This window comes from Marmota marmota, unplaced genomic scaffold (genome assembly GCF_001458135.2).
Source record: "Marmota marmota marmota unplaced genomic scaffold, marMar, whole genome shotgun sequence".
Classification (NCBI taxonomy): domain Eukaryota; kingdom Metazoa; phylum Chordata; class Mammalia; order Rodentia; family Sciuridae; genus Marmota; species Marmota marmota.
The window spans coordinates 38,101,945-38,125,430 of record NW_026000026.1 but is presented as its reverse complement, the minus strand read 5'-3'; the positions used below and the strand labels follow the sequence as shown (position 1 = coordinate 38,125,430).

General features: G+C 36.3%; 1 protein-coding gene across 8 annotated transcripts in view; it reads left to right on the top strand.

Annotated features, from left to right (window-relative positions):
* The window catches only part of Tasp1 (taspase 1), a 275,265-nt gene that overhangs the window by 195,875 nt on the left and 55,904 nt on the right, over window positions 1-23,486 (top strand). For all 8 annotated transcript variants that reach the window (XR_007350527.1, XR_007350526.1, XM_015482972.2 and 5 more), the window contains one exon: window positions 22,375-22,485. Coding sequence is in view for 6 of the 8 variants with exons in the window: in XM_015482972.2 (XP_015338458.1) it covers window positions 22,375-22,485 (111 nt within the window). In the remaining 2 variants the exon portion in view is untranslated. The remainder of the gene's footprint in view (window positions 1-22,374; window positions 22,486-23,486) is intronic.

Below are 23,486 nucleotides of genomic sequence, written 5' to 3'. Positions count from 1 at the left end.
GTTTACCTCAACTTATTAACGAATAATTCCTTTTATACAATTATGAATCTCTGTGTTTCTGCATTTCTGGGTCTGTAGGTGGAGTTCCCAGCATTATCTCAGATGATTAATGGCCGTTTCTGAAATTGTAAGAGTCATATATTCATGTACATGTATATATACAGAAAGAAATCTATAAAATATTTGCTTTATATAAATTTAGATTAATTATATCTATAATAAGGGTTTTTGTGGTTGTATTTTTTTAACAGAAATTCTATAAAGTTAAAAGTTTGTTTTGAGTATAAAGCATTACTTATTGGCTTATGATTTCCTAAAGCCATCTTATTACATGCAAAACATTCTGTTTTTTAAATTATATTTACTTGAATGATTGGGTTTTTTATAATATCTGTAATTCATAGGATCAATTATCAGTGCTTTTGCCCATTTTTTTTTTTTTTTTGGTAAGATAACCTGCTCTTGCTTTTAGTCCTTTTCTCATTATATGCATTTTTATTTTATCTTATTTTATTTTTCCTTAGAGTTGCTTGAGTCTGGCTGTCTACTGCTCATCCTTCTATAAGTTAACAAAAGTGACTAACAGATCAATTTGGTATTTTGTTACCACTAATGTCATATTAATTCTAGTAGATATACTTTTATCAGTAGAAATAAAGAAAAGAATTTATAACTTTCAGTTGCATTTTGCTATATTTGTAGCTAATCTCTAAATATGATTTCACTCATTTAACACTTTAAAAATGTTTTAAAATTTTAAAAAAATCATTGGCTCATGATTTTTTCCTATCACCTGCTCTTATGCAGACATTAATGGTTTAATTCTGTAGTTTCTTCCTTTCATTTTATTTACTAGATATAGTAAGCAGATTTCTACAGTTTTATGTTTCTAGGCACATGCAGAATATAAAAATATGCAATTAAATCAAATAGGGCAGCTAAAATTCCACAAGAAAAGTGAAAGAAAGGTTTAGGATGTTATTAAAAATTGAGGGACCAAAAAAATAGGTCCTCCTCAGAGGTCTAAGGTTGACAAACTAGAGCTTTGGTGGATTAGGACAAGGAGGAAATTCCAGAGCTAACTAAAGCCTTGATGGACCAACAAAGAGGAGGAATTCAGAGCTTTGGACCAGAGAAGGAATTTCATGGGAAGCAGTTGAGCCTGCTGTGCCCAGAATTTTGACATCTATACTCAGGGCACTGCACTGATATTATGTAATGAGGGACTTATAAATAACCTGATTGAAATGACAGCTTGAGGTCAGTAACCCCTTGCACACATTCTGATGTGGCATGTGGGCCTCCAGAAGGGGAGCTGTCTTCAGTACAGCACGTAGGTAGCTTCAGTTGCCACTTGATTTTCTTATTCCACTTCTACTCTAAGCAGAATCTGCTGCAGCATATGTTTAGTAGCCTGGGGAGGGATATGGTTCATTCGCCCACACTGGGATGTCTTGCTGGGCATAGCAAAAGGGAGGCCATCCAAGGAACATGGAGATTCTCCACATTCATGGAGGAACTCTGACTTAGACTACCACAGCCATTTCCTTGGCAGTCTTCCTGCATCTTCCTTTGACTACTACTCTCAACCCTATATATTCTCCACAGAATAGTCTATTCCAATCCCTTCTGTAAAGGTTTTTGTTCTTAAAATATGAGTCAAATGTTTTACCCCTTTGATGGCCCTCTACTATAAGGAAAATAAAATGCAGGTATTACCTCATGGTCTCTCAGATGTGATTACTTCCTGTCCCCTCAATTTCATCCCAGGTCACTCTCTTTTCTTGCTCATTATTTTGGTCTTCTTGATCTTCTTTTTGTTTTGCCAAATTGGCAGGTACTTTCATACCCCAGGACCTGGGCATATGCTGTTTCCTTAGTCTGTAATGGTCTCCTGTCCAATCTTTATCTTAATCCTTTTTCCTCTTATTATAAAAATTTATATGTCACCCTCTCAGAAAGTTCTGTCAACAGTGATTTCTTTCTGCCCCCAACAGTCTCCATCTCAGTTTCTTGCTTATTTGATCCTTGGAACTGTCATAATTATGAATCGTGTGTATCTTTGCATGTTTGCCCATCTCAACTATCAGAATATAATCCTTATGGGAGCTGGGACCTTTTGTATCTTGTTTATTAATATAATCTCAGTACCCAGAGTGGGCAAAGTACATAATTAATAGTACTCAGTAAATAGCTAATGGCAATATCACTTAGAGGACTGAGGGTGGCATCATTATTTTTCCTTTGTTTATCCTTTAGCTGCGATCCCCTCTCTTTCAGTATAGACTTTAAAACACACACACACACTCACACACACACACACACACGCGCGCACACACACACACACACACACACACCACCTCACTTATTCGACACTTTCAGTGGGAAGGAAATGCTCAAAGGGTAAGTCTCTTGCTGTGAGAGCTCTGAAACTAAAAGCATTATGGATTGGCATCCTCATATCAGAAAACATTGGGCATTTATTTTTTTGGGATTGACTTACTTCCCTTAGCATGATATTCTCTAACTCCATCCATTTACCCTGAAAATGCCATGATTTTGTTCTCTTTTAATGATGAATAATGTTCCATTGTGTATATATACCAAAGTTTTAGTATCCATTCATCTACTGAAGGACATCTAGGTTGGTGCTACAATTTAGCTATTGTGAATTGTGCTGCTTTAAACATTGATATGACTATGTCCCTGGAGTATGCTGTTTTTAAGTCCTTTGGGTATAAACCAAGGAGTGGGATAGCTGAGTTTAATGGTGGTTTCATTCCAAGTTTTCCAAGGAATCTCCATACTGCTTTCCAGATAGGCTGCCACCAATTTGCAGTGCCACCTGCATCTGTTGAGCTGATCATATGATTTTTATCTTTGATTCTATTGATATGGTGAATTACATTTATTGATTTCTGTATGTTGAACCAACCTTGCATCCCTGGGATGAACCCCACTTGACTATTGTGCACTATCTTTTTGATATGTTTTGTATTAGATTTGCCAGAATTTTGTTGAGAATTTTTGCATCTATATTCATTAGAGATATAGGTCTAAAGTTTTCTTTCTTTGATGTGTCTTTGTCTAGTTTTGGAATCAGGGTGATATTAGCCTCATAGAATGTGTTTGGAAGTGTTCTCTCTTTTTCTGTTTCATGAAATAGTTTGAGAAGTATTGGTGTTAGTTCTTTTTTAAAGAACTTGTAGAACACAGTTGTGTATCCATCTGGTCCTGAGCTTTTCTTGGTTGGTAGGATTCTGATGGTGTCCTCTATTTCCTTGCTTGAAATTGATCTGTTTAAATTGTGCATGTCTTCTGATTTAGTTTGGGCATATCATGTGCTTCTAGAAAGAGCAACTTGTGTAGATTGATACAGCAGGAGTGGGAGCCATTTATTGTAGGACTGGAGGGGTATATATACATTACACACAGCTTATCTTAATTAACATAAACTAGATATAGCAGTCAATCAATAAGGAATCTCCATACTTAATGGCTCGCTGGCGTTACTTCACAAACCACTCCCTCTGGCAAAAATGCCAGGCGCCATCCTGACTTGTTTACAGACCCTAACATTTGTCTATGTCTTTGATATTTTCTATTTTATTGGAGTGTAAATTTTAAAAATAATTTCTAAATATCTTCTGTATTTCTGTAGTGTCGTAATATTTCATTTTTCATCATAGATGTCAGTAATCTGAGTTTTCTGTCTCCTTCTCTTCATTAGTATGGCTAATGGTTTACCAATTTTATTTATTTTTTAAAAGAACCAAGTTTTTATTTTGCCAATTTTTTTCAGTTGTTTCTTTTGTTTCAATTTATTTTTTTAAATTTGCTTTTATTTTTTAAATACATGACAGCGGAAAGCATTACAATTTTTATTACACATATAGAACACAATTTTTCATATCTCTGTATATAAAGTATGTTTACACCAATTCATGTCTTTATACATGTACTTTGGATAATGATGTCCATCACATTCCTCCATCATTGCTAACCCCCTGCCCCCTTCTTTCCCTTCCCACCCTCTGCCCAATCTAGAGTTCATCTATTCCTCCCATGCTCCCTCTCCCTACCCCATTATGAGTCATTCACCTTATATCAGAGAAAACATTTGCCATTTGTTTTTTTGGGATTGGCTAATTTCACTTCTTCAACTGCATCCATTTACCTGCAAATGCCATGATTTTATTCTCTTTTATTGCTGAGTAATATTCCATTGTATATATATGCCACATTTTTTAATCCATTCATCTATTGAAGGGCATCTAGGTTGGTTCCACAGTTAGCTATTGTGAATTGTGCTGCTATAAAAATTGATGTGGCTGTAGTATGCTGTTTTTAAGTCCTTTGGGTATAGACTAAGGAGAGAGATAGCTGGGTCAAATGGTGGTTCCATTCTCAGATTTCCAAGGAATCTCCATACTGCTTTCCATATTGGCTGCACCAATTTGCAGTCTCACCAGCAATGTATGAGTGTGCCTTTTCTCCCACATCCTCACCAATGCTTATTGTTAAATGAATTCAACAAAATAGCATGTTATAAAATCAACACCCGTAATTCAAAGGCATTTCTGTATATCAGTGATAAATTCTCTGAGAGGGGAATGATGAAAACTACCCCATTTACAATAGCCTCAAAAACAAAACAAAACAAAACAAAAAACCTTTGGAATCAACTTAACAAAAGAGGTCAAAGTTCTATACAATTAAAACTACAGAACCCTAAAGAAATCAAAGAAGACCTTAGAAGATGGAAAAATCGACCTTGCTCTTGGATAGGCAGAATTAATATTATCAAAATGACCATACTACCAAAAGCACTATACAGATTTAATGTAATTCTGATCAAAATCCCAATGGCATTCCTCATAGAAATAGAAAAAGCAATCATAAAATTCATCTGGAAAAATAAAAGAACCAGAATAGCTAAAGCAATCCTTAGCAGGAAGAGTGAAGCAGGTGGAATCACTATACCAGAACTTATACTATACTATAGAGCAATAGTAACAAAAACAGCATGGTATTGGCACCAAAACAGACTGGTAGACCAATGGTACAGAATAGAGGACACAGAGACTAACCAACAAAATTACAATTATCTTATATTAGACAAAGGAGCCAAAAACATGCATTGGAGAAAAGATAGTCTCTTCAACAAATGGTGCTGGAAAAACTGGAAATACATATGCAACAAAATGAAATTAAACCTCTGTCTTTCACCATGCACAAAACTCAACTCAAAGTGGATCAAGGACCTAGGAATTAAACCAGAGACTCTGCGTCTAATAGAAGAAAAAATAGGCCCTAATTTTCATCATGTGGGGTTAGGCCCCAACTTCCTTAATAAGAATCTTATAGCTCAAGAATTAAAACTTAAGAATCAATAAATGGGATGGACTGAAACTCAAAAGTTTTTTGTCACCAAAAGAAACAATCTGTGAGGTGAATAGAGAGCCTACATCTTTTGAGCAAATTTTTACCTCTCACACATCAGATAGAGCACTAACCTCTAGGGTATTTTGTTTCAATTTCATTGATTTCAGCTCTGATTTTAATTATTTTCTGTTTCCTACTGCTTTGGGGGGTTGATTTGTTCCTCTTTTTCTAGGGCTTTGATATTTAATGTTAGGTCATTTATTTGTTGACTTTTTCTTCTTTGAAGGAATGAACTTCATGAATGAAGGAATGAACTTTCCTCTTAGAACTGCCTTCATAGTGTCCCAGAGATTTTGATATGTTGTATCAGTGTTCTCATTTACCTCTAAGAATTTTTTAATCTCCTCCTTGATATCTTTTACAACTCATTGTTCATTCAATAGTATATTATTTAGTTTCCAGGTCTTGGAGTATATTTTATTTTTATTTTATCATTGATTTCTAATTTCATTCCATTGTGGTCTGATTGATTGCAGGGTAGTATATCTACTTTTTTGTAGTTACTAAGATTTGCTTTGCAGCATAATATATGGTCTGTTTTAGAGAAGGATCCATGTGCTGCTGAGAAGAAAGTATGTCTATGTCAGTACTCTATGTCAGTTAAGTAAGTTATTGATTATATTGTTGAGTTCTATAGTTTCTATGATTAGCTTTTGTTTGGAAGCTCTGTCTAGTGGTGAAAGAGGGGTGTTAAAGTCACCCAGAATTATGTTGTGAACTTGAGAAGAGTTTGACTGATGAATGTAGATGCTCCAGTGTTTGGGGCATATATATTTATCATATTATGTCTTGTTGATGTATGGTTCCCTTACGCAGTATGAAATGTCCATCTTTATCCCTTTTGATTAACTTTGGCTTGAAGTCTACTTTATTTCTTATGAGGATGGAAACCACTGCTTGCTTATGTAGACCATGTCAATGGTATATTTTATCCCAACCTTTCACCTTCAGTCTGTGGGTGTCTTTTCCTATGAGATGAGTCTCTTGAAGGCGGCATCTTGTTGGTCTTTTTTTTAAAATCTAATCTACTAGCCTATGTCTTTTGATTGGTGAGTTTAGGCCATTAATATTTAGGGTTATTATTGAGACATGATTTGTGTTACCAGTCATTTTTGTTTATTTTTGGTATTTAGCTTGACCTAGTTTCTCTTTTGGTTGGCTTTTCCTTTATTGTAGTTCTTCCCTTTGCAGAATTGCATTGTTGTTTTCATTTCCTCCTCGTGGAATATTTTGTCAAGAATGTTTTGTAGTGAAGGCTTTCTTGCTGTAAATTCTTTTAGCTTTTGTTTATCATGGAAGGTTTTTATTTCATCACCAAATTTGAAGCTTAATTTTACAGGATATAAGATTCTTGGTTGATATCCATTATCTTTTAGAGCTTGGTATATGTTGTTCCAGGATCTACTGGATTTGAGAGTTTGGGTTAAAAAATCTGCTGGGATCCGAATTGGTCTTCCCTTATAGGTAATCTGATTTTTCTCTCTTGAGGCCTTTAAAATTCTATCTGTATTCTGTATGCTAGGCATTTTCATTATAATGTGTCTTGATGTAGATCTGTTGTAATTTTGTACATTTGGTGTCCTATAGGCCTCTTGTATTTGATTTTTCCAATTCATTCTTCATGCTTAGAAAATTTTCGGATACTATTTCATTGAAGAGATTGTGCGTTCCTTTGGTTTGAATCTCTGAAACTTCCTCTATCCCAATAAATCTTAAATTTGCTCCTTTGATGGTATCCAATAATTCATGGATTTTCTGTGTATGGTTTCTTACCGTCTTCACTATGAGGTCAACTTTATTTTCAAGATTGTATATTTTGTCTTCATTGTCTGAAATCCTGTTTTCTAAGTGATCTAGTCTGTTGGTGATGCTATCTATTGAGTATTTAAATTGTCATATTGTTTCTTTCATTTCAAGGATTTCTCTTTGTTTTTTTTTTCCAGTATCTGTATCTCTTTCTTGAAGTAATCTCTTGCAATCTGTATGTGCTCCCTTATCTCTTTGTTGGTGTCATCCATGGTTGCCTGAATTTGTTCTCTTATCTCTTTGTTGGAGTGATCGAGTTTTGGTTGTATCTGCTCACTTAGGTCGTTCTTTAATTCCCAAATCATTTTAATTATGTATATTCTGAACTGCTTCTCTGATATTTTATCTACTGTGCTATATATGGATTCTATTGTTGTAGTGTCTTGGTTTGTTTGGATCATTGTTTTTTCACGATGTCTATGTGCCTTCCTCTCTTGCAGTGTAGATCTGAGGTATTACGTCTTCTGTTCTATTGTCTTATAGTGTCCCTACAAGTTATCAATACCACACTTTTAAGGGAGAGATCGATATTACAGCACTCATTTTATGCTGAGAGCCAGGGCCGAGTCTGTATGGCCCCTGGCATTTTGCCAACAGTATTGATTGACAGGCGAGGCATTACTATCCGCCTCTGCCGCAACTTTTGAGTTCTTGCACTATTTTGGAGTTCTCGTGGGGATTTCCGGGGATTCCCCGAGAGTTCCCATTGGTTGGGGAAGTGCAGGAGGAGGGATTTCCGGGAGAGATATTTCCGGCTGGGGGTTCCTGGAGAAACCTCGTGGCGTTCGGGAGGATTCCCCGGGAGCTGTGTGAAGTGTTTTCCTGCAGTTTAAAAATAAAGTTTGTTCCTGCTTCAGTGGCTCATGATTTGTGCCCAGCCAGACTGTGGCAATTTTACCCAGTGTGCAGCCATATGTCAGTTAGCTTCTGTTTTTACATTTACAGTTTTGTCACTATAATCAGAAATGATGAGTTCATTATTCTTCTACCATATAGTCAATAGGTTTGCATAATGGTTTACAATTTCTGATGGTGGAAGGGGGCTTGGAGGATTGGCTGAGATGTTTATGAGGTAGGGTGTGAGAATATGGAGGTATTAGATTATACGACTAGTGAGAGGGTAATCATAAGAAGTTGGCTATTAGTAGGAGAAATAAGAGATAGGCAACCCCATGCAAGACTCTCTGTTACCTCAGCAACAGGATAACTGTTAGCACCCCTAGTAGAGAAACTTTTGGTGCAGCTAGGCCCACAGAGACTTTGGTGACTTCTTACCAGGTCATTATTGTTGTCCCTTGATAGAAGGGGTGCTATCCTAGTTTCATGTCTGTGGCAGACTTAAGCCTATATGTACCCTGATATGTTGGACTGTGGAGCCAGGCTTTGATGAATAAGGAACCCCAGTGTGGGACCACTTTCCATACTGGTGCAGGGTGGCTCTTTGCATGGGCGTGGAGTGGCTCTCCTTCTGGAATTCCAGGCTGCAGTGGCACAGGGTAGTAGGGCTCTCCCTTCTGTGCTTGACTTTTGAGACAACTAAAACGGTTGTTGAAACTCTATTAGGAAATTAAGTCCATAATTAAAGTCATCACCGTGTCATCAACTTTCTAAGCATAACATCTGGGAGTCGATGTCACCCTCTTGGCCTGCTTAGTCACAGTTGCTGTCTTAAAATCTCATCCTTCCTTCTCTTTTACAAAAGTTTTCTCAGTTTCTTCCTTTGCTGTTCCCATTTCAGCAAATTAATCATTAGTTCCTCAGTGTTTCTCTCTCTTATGAGTTTGGTCAAAATTGGTCTGTTTCTTCTCATGGTGATTTTCCTCCTTCATAGTTTTAGGTGTTCTCTATATTATTGTCCTTTGGCTCTCTAGAATTTGCTCATGTTCTTTTTCTTCTTCACTCTATGTATTAGTTCTGAACTACTTGATTTGACAAAACTAGCCCCTATACTGAAACTCAGTTGTTTCTTCTCCTAGTGCTGCTTGTGCTGGGGAAATCATGACTTCGCATGTCCATCATGTGGCAAATATTAAATGCCTGATATAGCTAGTCACTGTGTACTCTTTTATGTGACCTTTCCCAAGGTTCACCTTCTCCAAATACCAAGAGCTGTGACTGCTTATTCTAGTGCTTTTTCAGTTCAACCTATTATCCAAGGGCAGATTTTCCTTCTTTCCTCCATGGAGGAATCTTTCCCTAATAAAGTGAGTATGCCCTTCCTAAGTAAGTCCAAAAACACTTAACAGAAGATGGGTTGTTGGACTTTTCATATCTAACAAATATTTATTGATTATGAAGTGTGTCAGACACTGTTCTAGGTGTTGGGTGATGAACACACATTCTGATTGCCTGTATATTCTGCTGGGACACATTCATGTGGATAATATATGTACATGTAAAATTGTATATATAAAAATTTAATATATTACTATATTCTGGTTTTCTAGCTTTAATGTAATTAAATTGTGTCTGGTCAACAGACTTGTAAGTTTTTCAGGAACAATTAAAAAAAATTAGAGCTGGGGTTGTAGTTCAGTGGTAGGTAGAACACCTAGTTAACATACCTGAGGTCCTGGGTTCAATACTCAGAACCCCTCAAAAGTTTATCAGTAAATTATAATTATACATAAAAGTAGAATTCATTATGACATTTTTGTACATGCACACAACATAATTTGATCAATCTCATCTCCCAGTACTCTCCCTTTCCCTTTCCTCCTCCCTCCCCGATCCTCTTGCTCTGTTCCACTGATCTCTCTTCTATCTTTATTATTATTTCAATTAGTTCATTATAATTATATACAAGCAGGATTCATTGTAGTGTATTCACATATGTACATAGCATAATCTGGTAAATTTTATTTCCCAGTACTTTCCATGTCCTCCCTTTTTCTCTCCCTCTCAATCCCCTTCCTCTACTTTGTTTCTTTCTCTTCAGTTTTCATTGGATTTCCCCGTCAACTCCTTTTTTATTATCCACCCCCCTTCTAGCTCCTGCATATGAGATGAAACATTAAATTATTCACTTTTTGAATCTTGCTTATTTTACTTAGCAAAATATTCTCCAGTTCCAGCAAATGACATAATTTTATTCTTCTTTATCACTGGATAAAACTCCATTGTTGCATATATACCACATTTTCTTTATTCATTCATCTGTTGATAGGCTCCTCAGCTGGTTCTATAACTTGGCTATTGTGAATTGTGCTGCTATAAACATTGGTATTTGTGTATCACTGTAGTATGCTGTTTTTGTTTCAGGGGAGATAAATACCAAGTAGTGGGATCTGAGTCATATGGTGGATCCAATCCTAGTCTTTTGAGGAATCTCCATATTGCTTTCCATAATGGTTGTACTAATTTGTAGTCTCATCAGCAGTGTATAAGTGTATCTCCCCCGCCATATCTTCACCAGTATTTATTGTTATTTGTATTCTTTATGATTGCCATTTTAACTGGGGTGAGATAAAATCTCAGTATAGTTTTTAAAAATATTTTTATTAGTTGTTGATGAACTTTATTTTTTAAATTTTATTCATTTATTTGTATGTGGTGCTGAGAATTTAATCCAGTACCTCACACATGCCAGGCAACGCTCTACCACTGAGTCACAATCCCAGGCCCTCAGTACAATTTTGATTTATAGTTCCCTGATTGCTAAGGGTGTTCAATATTTTTTCATATAGTTGTTGGCCATTTGTATTTCTTCTTTTGAGAAATATCTTTTTAGTTTATTGCCCACTTATTGATTGGATTATTTGGGTTTTTCTTTCTTATTTTTGGTGTTAAGTTTTTTGAGTTCTTTATATAGTCTGGATATTAATCACCTGTTGAAAGAGTAGCTGGCAAATATTTTCTCCTGTTGTGTAGACTCTCCACAATTTTAATGGTTTCCTTTGCTGTACAAAAGCCTTTTAATTTGATATTATACCACTTATTGATTCTTAGTTTTATTTCTTGAACTTTAGGATTCTTATTAAGAAAATCAATGTTAAAATGTTAGCATGTTGACCCTATTTTTCTTCTAGCAGTTGCAATAGGACAACTTTTTTGGTGTCTATGTACACATTGTCTGGGAGAGTGCTGAGTCTACAGCAGGGATTTAATATGTTCAGTGACTTCACTAAGAATGGAATACATAGATAAGTATATTCAAATGAAATACAAAATCCTATATATCATAGCATTAAAACATTGTCTAGTTAAAGTCTTATCTTCTGTATAAATATCCTCCTGTATTAATGGGTAATTCCCTTTTATCAATTTGGGATATAGTAACTCATTATATGGAATACATGACAATTTTGTTAAGTTTGTAATATAAAGGGTGCACATTCTAGATCTATAGTTGTAAGCTCAAGCATTGATAATAAACTTTTGTAATTACTTGACTGTACTCTTAATAGAGTAACAAAAGTAAAAAGTGACACATCTAGAAACTCAATAGGAAGTAGAATGTCAATAATCGCTATTTTATCAAGCTTTCCAGACAGAAACTATGAAAAACTTTTTGTTGCAGTTGAAGGCAAAGTTCATGAGAACACCCAAAGCTCCCTTAAACTGACTGTACATTGGAATGAGAAGCATGCTGGAAGTGTCAGTGTCATGTGTTTCTGTGCAGTGAACTCACCTCAAAAAGTGAAAGTGAGTCAAGTCTGCACACACGGCAAAATATGAGATATGTAAGGAAACAATTCAGAGAAGGGAAAACCCAGAAGAAGCAGCAACAGAGGAGTGTATAATGTTCTTAAAGTCCAATGTTGTTTGAAAGTCTTTGTGCAGTGATTGGTGGAGACTCTCTAGTGTACTCTCAGCTGCTTATCTGTACTATTTGATCATATTGACTGTGTTTACCAAGTCCAAATTTAAAACACCAGCAGTCCTCCAGAAGCAAGAGGCATTGCTCATAAACACTGGTTCCTTGAACTGTATTGTAAATACCATAAGGTTTTTAACACACATGGAATCTAAAGCAAAGCCTCATTTCCTCAGAATTTTAATGGTTTATATGTTTTAAAGATGGTATCAGGGAGTCTTTCATATACTTATGACTAGGTGACCTAAAAATTTTTCAATCCAGAGTATTTTCACTTCATTCACAGAAAACTTGCTATCCAACCTCTCTTGGAAATAAGAGGTTTTTGTTTTGGTTTGTTTTTGTCCTGTTTTGTGGGAATAGGTTGAAGGTTGTTGCTATTATGAATACTGATTATAGGCTATGGTAAACAAAATAAGATGGATCAGAACTGAGCATAGGAAAAAATATTTTTTAAAACTTAGTTTATGTCTCAGGGTATTCTAGAAGATACTTATTTCATTGAAGGCAGAAAGATCATTTTAAATTATGTAGAGGTATTCTTGTATATTTTATTTTAGGAATACCATATCATATTTCTTTAAAAATCCACATGGCCCCAGGATTTTGGTGTGTCAAAGATATAACTGACTATATTTAGGCTTTCCTAGATAAAATTTATCAGAATTTCCTGACTCTTAAGCAAAGTCACAATTAATTTAAGTAACTTATGTCCATACAAAAATTCCAGTGAGAGTGGAAGCCAAGAATATTTTTTTAAACAAGTCTATTTTTTAAATCATATGAAAGTAGCAAATATTACAAATAATCAATAAGTACAGGAAACTGGCCCAGTCAGAATATACTTAAAAAGCTCTAATAATTAAATTAATTTATTATCTGTATGGTAGTAGTTTTATCATTGGAACAGTTTATATATTCAAATGCATATGAAAATTTAATATGTCATAAAAAAGATTTCAAGTCTGTGGGTAAAAGATGAATTTTTCAACAGATTTATGATGTGCAATTGGCTGACCATTTAGTAAAAACAGAACAAAACAAAATACCACAGGATCTCCACTACAGTCTTAACAGCAAAATTAATTTCAGAAAGACTGACCTTTTAAAATTAAAAACTATAATTGTAAAAGTGCCAGTAGAAAACATGGACAAGTTATTTGCCTGGTTTTTCATTAGGGAATGCCTTTCCAGTAAAACTCCCAACACAGAAACCTTAAAGGAAAAAATTGATAATTCAGCCACATAAGCATTAAAAATATTTCTATTCCAAAAAAGCAAGAAAAGGAATCATAAGGAAAAATCAAAAGATATTGACAAACTGTAGAAAAATATTTGCAACAAATATTGTCAAGGACTTATAGCTTTAATATAAAGAGTGTAGCAAATTAGTAAGGAAAAAACCCAAGGACCCAGTAAAGAAGTGGATAAATACATTTTTAATTTGGGATTATGTTTGATTGATATGACAGATCTAACTAAAAAGGCTTAACTAAACAAGGACTTTTTTTTTTTTTCCTCACATAAGAAGTCTGAAAAAAAGAAGCCTGAAAGCCTGGAGTGCTTTTAGGCTGGTACAGTGACTCCACAGTGTATCAGGGGCTTAGACTCTCAATCTGTTTGGCTATCTTTAGAGTGTGACTATATTCTTCATGACCACAAGATGCTGTTCCACTTCTAGGCTCTACATCTGAGTCAAATGATAGTTGCCCATAAGATGTACACTAGTCAAGTCTTTCTTTTAACAAGCTCTGGTAGAAACTCTTCCACTTTACAGAGAGATAAATAACAACATGATTTCAGAATGTGAAGTCTAAAAAAAAGCTGATCTCATTGAAATTGAGAGTAGGATGGTGACCACCAGAGCTGGGGAGAGTCATGGGTGGTATTGGTTGGCTTTCTTTTACAGTAACAAATACCTGAGATAATCAACTTCTAAACATAAAATGTTCACTTTGGCTCACTGTTTGGGAGATTTTAGTTTATGGTTAGTTGACACAGTTGCTTTGGTGGCCATGGCCAGGCAGCATGTCATGACAGGGAGTATTTGGCAAAACAGTTGTTCACCTTATGGCCTGGACATGAAAGAAAAGGAGACTGGAATCCCACATTCCCCTTCAAGGGCATGCAAAAAGACCTCCCACTAGGCCACACCTCTTAAGGTTTCCACCACCTCCAAATAGCTTCAATCTGAGGCTTACACATTTTGCACGCAGGCTTTTGGTATAAACTTGAGATCCCAAACTGTAGCAGGAGGAGAAAGTACAGGGGAAAGTGTTTGAATAATAAGTTACAATTAGATAAGTCTAGGTGCTGCAGATGGGGACTGAGTCCTTAGCATTTAAGCATTTGGGAGACATTTAAAATCCAAACCATAATATAAACATTTAACTTTATTCATAATTAAGAAATGCAAATCAAGATAACAGTGAAAGTTTTAGATTTTGGTAGATAAACTGTTTTAAAATTGTCACTGGTCAAACTTAACTCTCATTCAAGTCTTCTATTTGAAAAGTTACATTGCAGTTCTTAAGATTATGCTTATCAACACATAACAATGACATCCACAAGCTGTGACCAGGGTAGATTCTTGAGGAGCAGGTATAGTCCTTATAATTTATAGACAGAGGACTTGGGCCAGTGGTTTGGTGTTCAGCTCTTCATTTCCTCTTTGTTCCCTAGGCCTGTCACTTACCTCCCTGTGTCTTAGTTACTTTCTTTCCCTTTGATTTTCATCTATAAAAGGAATGTAGTCAGGCTCATTCCCTTTGGGATTTTTGTATGAGCAGCAAATGATAGAATCTAGTTAAATTAAAACACCTTTTATAGGATACTGGAGGCAACCTCATAGATTTCCCCTCAGATGCAGAATGCAGTGTCATCTTATTAATGGAACTAATACTTGAGAAATTAGTGATCCACTCCTGTTGTTGTGTCCTATGGACTTCCTGCCATTCTGTTTATATTTCACATGGAAGATAAGTTAACAAAATTGTGACTTAAGTGCATCTTTAGAGAAAAAGTTCTGATCTCTGAGGAAGTATAGACGGTTATCCTGCTTCTGAGTGTAAAGGATACTTATATCTCTTTAGTTCTTTTGAAGTTAGGGTTTTGTGTTCTAAGTAGAGAATAATCAATATTTCCAGTCTTCATATTCTTGCTCATCAGATCTCCAAACTCCCTGTGTGTGTGTGTGTGTGTATTCAATATATGAGTTATTCTTCCAAGAGAAAAATGACATTCAAACAATTGGCATATAGACATTAAAAAGAAGATAGTGCAAAAAATGTATTTTTAAAAGACAGAAGTTCTTTGTTAAGTGTGATGGGAAGATGGAACACTTGCAGCTGCCTTCTAGCCATACAACACTTTCTTGATATGTTCTCACATGTTGAAGAGGAATGTTAGGCTTTGCAAAAGACCTCTGTCTTTGCTTCTCTGGCACCAGGTAATGCTAATTGCTGCTGTGGGTAGAGATGAAGCTCCATAACTGAAAATTCTTTTAGGACTGTGCATATTAGAGTCCAGTGTCCCAGTTTTTCAGACAAGGTGGGGAAAAGCAAGAGAGGTAAAAATGACTGGCCGCAATTCAAGAATACAGCAGCAAATCTTGAATCCTAATTTCCCATATCTTTGACCCTGTATTATATCCATTGTCTTTCCAATCACCCCACTCCACTGGCTTGTGGTCACCGTTGATCATTTCAGGCTTAGTTTTGTTGTTTTCCCCTACCCCCATTGGATTTTATGAGCCAGTGAATTCCCACTTTTTTTCCTTGAAATTATTTTAATTGGGACTTTGTTATTAGCAATCAAAAGACAATGGATTAATATTCTTGTTGAGTTCTCTAATACTTGAAGTGATTTTCCTCTCATATTGCTTCACCTTCTTCATCCTTAAAGGCAATAGCACATATAGGGTAAGTAGGTGTCTCATTTATATGCAGTCTAGATTTGCAACCTAAATGAATGTGCAGATTACACACATTTGAATGTGTCCCTTACAATCTGTACTTAGAGTGTCATTCCATAGCTGTTACAGACCCAGGTCTTTAAAGGAGCTATTTAAGACTTATTTTATTATGGTGAATAAAGTTTAACCTTCTTATTTCTTTATTTATCTCTTAAATCTATCCAATTGCTTTGTACATATATTAATAGAACATTGAATTGTCTTAAGGTTATTCATTTTTGCCCACAGTTCCCATATGGGGTATACAAAGCACCTAGAATCCAGCATTTCATTCTCTGTTAATTTTTGTTTTCTTATCAGTAGGATTAAGAATTAGCTTTTTATTTTCAGAGACTATTTAGTGTTTTTAACTTGTGAAACTAATACCCATTAGAACCACCATCCTATCACCGAGTACAAATTGACACTGGTTCTAGCTGTTGTAGAAGATTACCCAGGCAGATACAGTAATAGACCTATTCAATATGATGATCTTTGAAACACCAGCAAAATTCTGAAGTGTATTCCTACTACCAATATTACTACCACCAAAGAAAGTTCATGTATATAAATTCAGTCCTCATACCAGTCCTCAAAGGTAGCTAAAAGATGTCTTTTAATATCTATGATTTATAATAGAACAAACTGAGGCATGGGACTAAAAAAATGATTTATTCCTTGCTTAATAATACATAGTTGCTACCCTGAGACTTAACAAGATCTTCTGCCTGAGTCAGTGTTTTTTTTTTTTTTTCTTATGTGACAATAACAATCTAAGTATTTTCCATGGAAAATTTGGAATTTTCGGATATACCCTAATCACTCTTTTGTTAAATTATTGAATGTGCACATATCAAAGCTAAAGAGCTCTGTTACGAGTTTCCATGGTAGCCTGAGGCCCTGCCCCCTTTCAGAGCATTCACATACTATCCTTTTTATTTTGGTTTTGGTTTTGAGACAAGATCTCACAAAGTTGCTTAGGGTCTTACTAATTTGCTGAGACTGTCCTCAAAACTGTGATCGATCCTTTTGCCTCAGCCTCCTGAGTTTCTGGGAGTACAGATATGTGCCACCACATCTTGCTGAGTTGCTGGGAGTACAGCCAGAAAGGGCTGTCCACAACAGTGATCCTAGATGAAATTCTACAGGAGTATAGAAAATCTAATTTGGCTGAAACATCTGAATTGTAAAAATAAATATAGGAAGATAAGGAGTGTGGATATCATTTATAGGCAGTAGGGAACCACTGAAGGTTTTTGAGTTGTTTAATGATGTGATCATATATAGGATGCATATCTCTTCTGGGACTGAATTTGGTTGTTTCTGTTTCCCATGCTCCCCACCTCCCATGTCTATTCTGTGAACTACCCTGTTAGTTCTACTTGCAGAATATATCCCAGACTTAACCTCTGCAGATAGTTTCTACTGTCACAAGACTCACCCAAGCCACTATTATCTCTCAGCCAAAGACTTGCTGCTTTAATACTTGCCCTGCCAGTTCATTTCACACAGCCCAGTAACCTTTTACAGGTACACATAAAATCTATCACTGTCCATAATCTGGCCCCCTACCTTTCTCTCAACTCATATTCTCTTCTCTTCTCCTTCCCTCCTTCAGTTCCTGTCACTCTATACAATTTTTATTTCCTGAGCACACTGAGCTCTGCCTACCTTAGAGCCTCTGGTTCATCTGGTTGGAATGTTTTTTTCCAGATTGTCACGTGGTGGTTAGCACCTTTCCAAAAAAGGCTTCCTCTGATCCTCCATGCTCCACTGATGCCCTCCATTATTTATTTTCTTGACAGTTCTCCCTCCTATCTGGATGGATTTCCTTATTGCTTTGAGTGTATTACTTTTTCCCCATACTATTCATCCAGATATATGTTTTGTTCATTGCTGTATTCCCAGTGCCTAGAAGTGTCCTGGCACCTAGTATACATTTCTTGGATTATTAATTTAGAGATTGACTGGGGCAGGGAGGGCAGATTAGAGCCTACTGCAGTATTTGCAGTATAGTGAGAGTTCACAGAGGGTATCTACAGTGAAATGAAGAGACAGAGGTAGGTGTACAATCACAGATCTGTCAGGGTTTGACTTGGTTTGAAGTGTTCGGTTATTGGAGAAGGAAGAGGCAAAGAGCCTTGAACTTGAATAAACTATAAGAAGCTTAGGAAAAGTTGTTGGATTTGATGGGAAAAGAAACAGTTCCAAAAGTGCTGAGTTTGAGTAGTAACCACCTGGCAGTTAGAATGTGAGATTGTCCAGAGTTTTTTTTGTTCCTAAAAAAGGAACAAATAAAAAGGAAGAGGAAGTGCTACAAAGGAAGCAAGGATCATAAGTTCAGAGAAGGTGGGGGGATGTGGCATTCCCTACGAACTTTGGCATGGCTATGGAAAGTCATTGACCCTCTCCGGACCTCAGGTTATTCATCTCTAAAATGTTAATAAAACACCTCATGGTAGTGTATTTCCGAAAATTCAACTTCAGACATGACGACATGGAACCAAGGCCCAATGTAGAGTCATTTGTCAAACGAGTCCCCCTACCTCCTTTCCCCTTCTCTAAGAAGCAGAGGATTAAGAAATTTACTCTAGTTACACGGTTTCAATTTATGTTGTTTTTCTTTCCAAGAAATGGTCTGAAAGGAGTATCACTGACTTATAATAAAATTGAGTACTTCCCTATTCCAACCTATCTGCTTCCCAGTTTTCTCTCCCTAGAGGCTACTACTTTTAACTCCCTTAGCTTTTTCTTCTAAAACTTACATCTGTACTTCAACATAACATGCCGATAGTAGTATTTCTTAATTTTTCAATTTTAGATATTATTTATCAGATTTAGTCATTATCATCTTCACACTCAGAGAAGGCAATGATTTAGTTCTCTTATTCTTCTAATCTCAGTTCTATGAACCTGTACTTGCCCCTCCCCCTTTCAATGTGTATATCTCTATTTTGTATTTCACTAATGTTGAGAGTTTATGTATTTTTACTATAGCTATTCACATGAGCTACATACTATACTATGGTTCCATCTCCTTGAGGTGCTGGGGATTGAACCTAGGGCCTCACATGTGTTAGGCAAGGGCTGCACCGCTGAGGGACCCTTAACCCTCTCTTTTCCTTTCTTGTACCAAGACTTATCTTTTTTTCATAGATAACATTTGCCTCATTATTTTTTAGTTTTTTTTAATAACAACCACTCTTCCATATTCTCACTTCCCTCAAAATCTGAAACATTTCCTCGCAATAATTTAAAATCCAATATGTATTTGGTCAGTTTATTTTTTTTGCTGCCCTTGGAAATTCCTTCCTGGCCTTCTCTGTCTTCCTGCTCCAATTTGGACTGTTTGCTCTCTAAGCTTGCTCTGTAGCTGTGTGTCATCTGGGAATCCCTTTTTCTTTTATGTTTTAAATCTCTTGTTTTCAGAAACAATTTCCTTTCTCCTTATTTACTTCCTCCTTCATTTTGCCATGGTCCTTTTATCCTGTAACTCTCTGAGAAGGAATGCATGGGAGGTACACTCTAACACTTTGTAGAATTTCATTCTGCTTTTACACTTGATTGGCATTTTTGTCTTAATATAGAATTCGAGGTTGGAAATCTTTTCACAGCATTTTGAAGACAGTGCCATAATTTATTATCTTCTAGTATTGCTGTTGAGAAATCTGATGCCATTATGATCCCCTTGTAATCTTTTTTTTTCCTTGTAATCTTCTCCCTACCCCCCACCCCCAACTTGGAAACCTTGCTTTCCTTTTCTCTCTCTCTCTCTCTTTCTTTCTTTGGTAGTGGAGATTGAACCCTGGAGCATTCAACCACTGAGGCCCATCCCCAGCCCTATTTTGTATTTTGTTTAGAGACAGGGTCTCATTGAGTTGCTCAGTGCCTTGCTGTTGCTGAGGCTGGCTTTGAACTCAAGATCTTCCTGTCTCAACCTCCCAAGCCTCTGGGATTACAGGTGTGTGCCACTGTGCCCAGTTTTAATGCTTTTAAAAATACATTATAGTCATACGTAATAGTGAGGTTCATTTTGACATAATCAGAAATGCGTATAACATAGTTTACTCATTCACAATCCCAAGCTCATCCTGTTTTCCTCTTTTACTCCCTTCCCTGATCCCTGGCTTATACTCTACTGATCTTTTATTTATTTATGTATTTATTATTTTAAATTGATACATTATAGTTATACATAAACATGGAATTCATTATGATGTATATGTACATATGTGTAGCATAAGTTGGTCAATTTTATTCTGCAGTTTCTCCTCTTGCCCACCCTTCCACCTTTCCTCTCAATCCCCTTCTTCTACTCTACTGTTCTTTAATTTTTCAGGATATCCTCTACCCCTTTATTTCTCTCCTTATTTTTTCTAGCATTCCCAAAGGAGAGAAAATATTTAGCCCTTGACATTCTGAATCTAGCTTATTTCACTTGGCATGATGTTCATAAGTTCCTTTCATTTACCAGCAAATGACATAATTTCATTCTTCTTTATGGCTGAATACAATTTCTTTGTGTATAGACACCACATTTTCTTTATTCATTCATCTGTTGACAATACCTAGGCTAGTTTCGTAACTTGGCTATTGTGAATTGTGCTGCTATAAACATGGATATGCCTATATCACTATAGTATGCTGATTTTAGTTCTCTTGAATAACTATCAAGGAGTGGGATAGCTGGGTCATATAGTGGTTCCATTCCTATTCTTATGAGGAATCTCCATACTGCTTTCCAAAGTGGTTGTTCTAATTTGTAGTCTCATCAATGTGTAAGTGTATCTTTTATCTTGCTTTTTTTTTTTTTTTACTTCTGCTCAGTCCATTTGCCTGTTTTCCCTGTGTTGCATTTTTGTTTGTTTTGGTCTCTCTTTCCTGAGACAGAGGCCTAATTGAAACAACTTAGTGATCTTAGCAGGTCTTAATTTGTTGTCTTCATTTCATCCCTGGCCTCTATCCCTGCCTTCAGTTCCAAGTCTCCAATTTCTGATCCTTTCAGTTTTATGGCAAAACTAGAAGGTTCCTTGTGGATGTCTGTTAGAGTCTGTAAACAAGTCAAAATAACACCTGGCATTTTGCCAGGGGAATGTTAAAGTTCGTAAACAAGTCTGGATGGTGCCTGGCAAAATGTCAGAGGGAGTGGTTTGAGAAGTAACAAAAGCGAGCCATTAAGTGTAGAGATTCCTGATTGGTTGACTGATGTATCTAGTTTATGCTAATTAGATAAGCTGTGTGGAATGTATAAATACTGCTCCTGTCCTACAATAAATGGCTCCCACTCCTGCTGTATCAACGTACACAAGTTATTCGTCACCCTCCGCTTATTTTGCCCAGCCAGCCGGGCTGCGGCAGATGTCCCTCACTCTAAGTTCCCTCTATCCTATAGAAAATTAGATTTCAGCTTCCGTAGGTCTGTTAGGTGAACAATTGCTTGTCCATCTCCTTTCCATTTACTAAAAGGTCCCTTCCACTCCCCTCCACTTCCTCTTTCTCTGCCCTTTTTGAGTCATGCCTTTTTCCTTCCTTTCCCACCAATTCACTGGATTTAGGGAGAGAGTGGAGATAAATGTATGTATTTAATCTACTAAGTTTAACCAGAAGCTCCCCCCCAATCCAATTTGGTTGGTTTTTATTTTTACTACTTTCTTTGATAGTTCTTAGGTTAATTTTGCATTTGTTCTCCATGTGCTCACTTGCTATGCCAGATGTTTGAAGAAGATGTCCTTGGGGAAGAAAAATGAGGGGTTTTAAAATGTAATGTTCTTGAAATGCTCACAATAGTTCAGTGTGTGAGATCTCAAGGAGGATGGGCTGTTTCTAACTACCAGAATCTCATAATAGAAATATAGTTTCACTCTTATTTGTGTAAACCATCAGGAGCATTTTTAAATGTTTGTAATAAAGTTTGTGGCTTATTGTTTAAAATAGAATTTAAGGTAGTTAATCAAAGCTTTTGGTGGTATATCCCTGACATCAGGGAGAGCCTGGTAAGTAGCCTCTAAGAGTTGATCAAAGGGAGTTGTTGAACATTTTTTCATGTATTTGTGTTTTGGTCCTTTAATCTGGTAGTGTTTCCAATTCCATTCTGAATACAGTAATGCACACTCCATTCCCCACTCAAGTCATCTTGGCGGCATCTGGTAATGTCTTTGCCAAATGGCTCCTGTTCAGGCATAAGCCTGCCTTTGCCATCAAGTCTATACGAGGTATGAACAATGATGACTGTCAGAAAATGGGCATCTTCCAAGCTCTTATTCATAGCACATTTTTGTTCTGGTAATCAAATGAAAACTGAAAAATCAAAAAAGTAAAATTCCCTGAAAAATGACCTCTAATCCCTTGTGCCTAGGTTCACCTTTCCTAGCCAGTGAAGATGGTGTACTTGGTGGAGTGATTGTTCTCCGATCATGTAGATGTTCTGCAGAGCCCGACTCTTCCCAAAATAAACAGACACTTCTAGGTAAGTTGGACACATATATATTGTGTCTTTTTCACTTTTTCAAAACATAAAAAGGCTTATATCCTTCAGTCAATAATTTTAAGCTATGGGAAGGACAGGGTACACCATTGACATCTAGACATCTCTATTCTACTGATCGTTATCCACAGGTAAACATGCAAAAGATGAATGTTTATTTTAAAGTACATGCTCAATGCACATTTTCCAAATGGGCTCAGAACCTGGGAGCTTTAGTAAAGTCCAGTATTAAGAATATTAGATAATGTATTGCTCCTCTGCCTTATTACACAAAGCATTTGAGGTGACCCATAACAACATACACAGTAACAGAAGATTTCTTCCTGTCCCCGCTCCTGAAAAGGAATCAGAACCATGTGAAGAGCTGCTGGTCTAGAAGTTAGTCCTGGCTCCATGCCTTATTAGTTCTTGCACCTTTGTGCGTTGGTCTTACTGTTCCATGCTACTTCCTCATCTGTAAAATAAGGATGCCTGCCCTGCTCTCCTCATAAAACTATGGTTGAGGGAGGGTCAAATGAGTGTTTTTGAAGATTTGCAGACATCCATGCAGATGTGTGGTTTTGTGTTTAGCCATGCCCATCAGTGAGTATGAAACCCAACCCACCCTCCATTTACCAAGGCATAGACTTCTGGAGTTGCCACTACTCACTTTTTCATGCACCCAGGGAGGTACTTCTTAAAAATCCATGTAAATGTGGCACATAAACTAGCAGGGTCCTATTATTTTATTTTATGAATTAACTTTTTATTTAGGCATACATACACTTAGAAAAGTACACAAATTATAATTTCTTTTTTTATTTTTTTATTGGTTGTTCAAAACATTACAAAGCTCATGATATATCATCTTTCATACATTTGACTCAATTGGGTTATGAACTCCCATTTTTACCCCAAATACAAATTGCAGAATCACATCGGTTACACACTCACATTTTTACATAATGGCATATTAGTGACTGTTGTATTCTGCTACTTTTCCT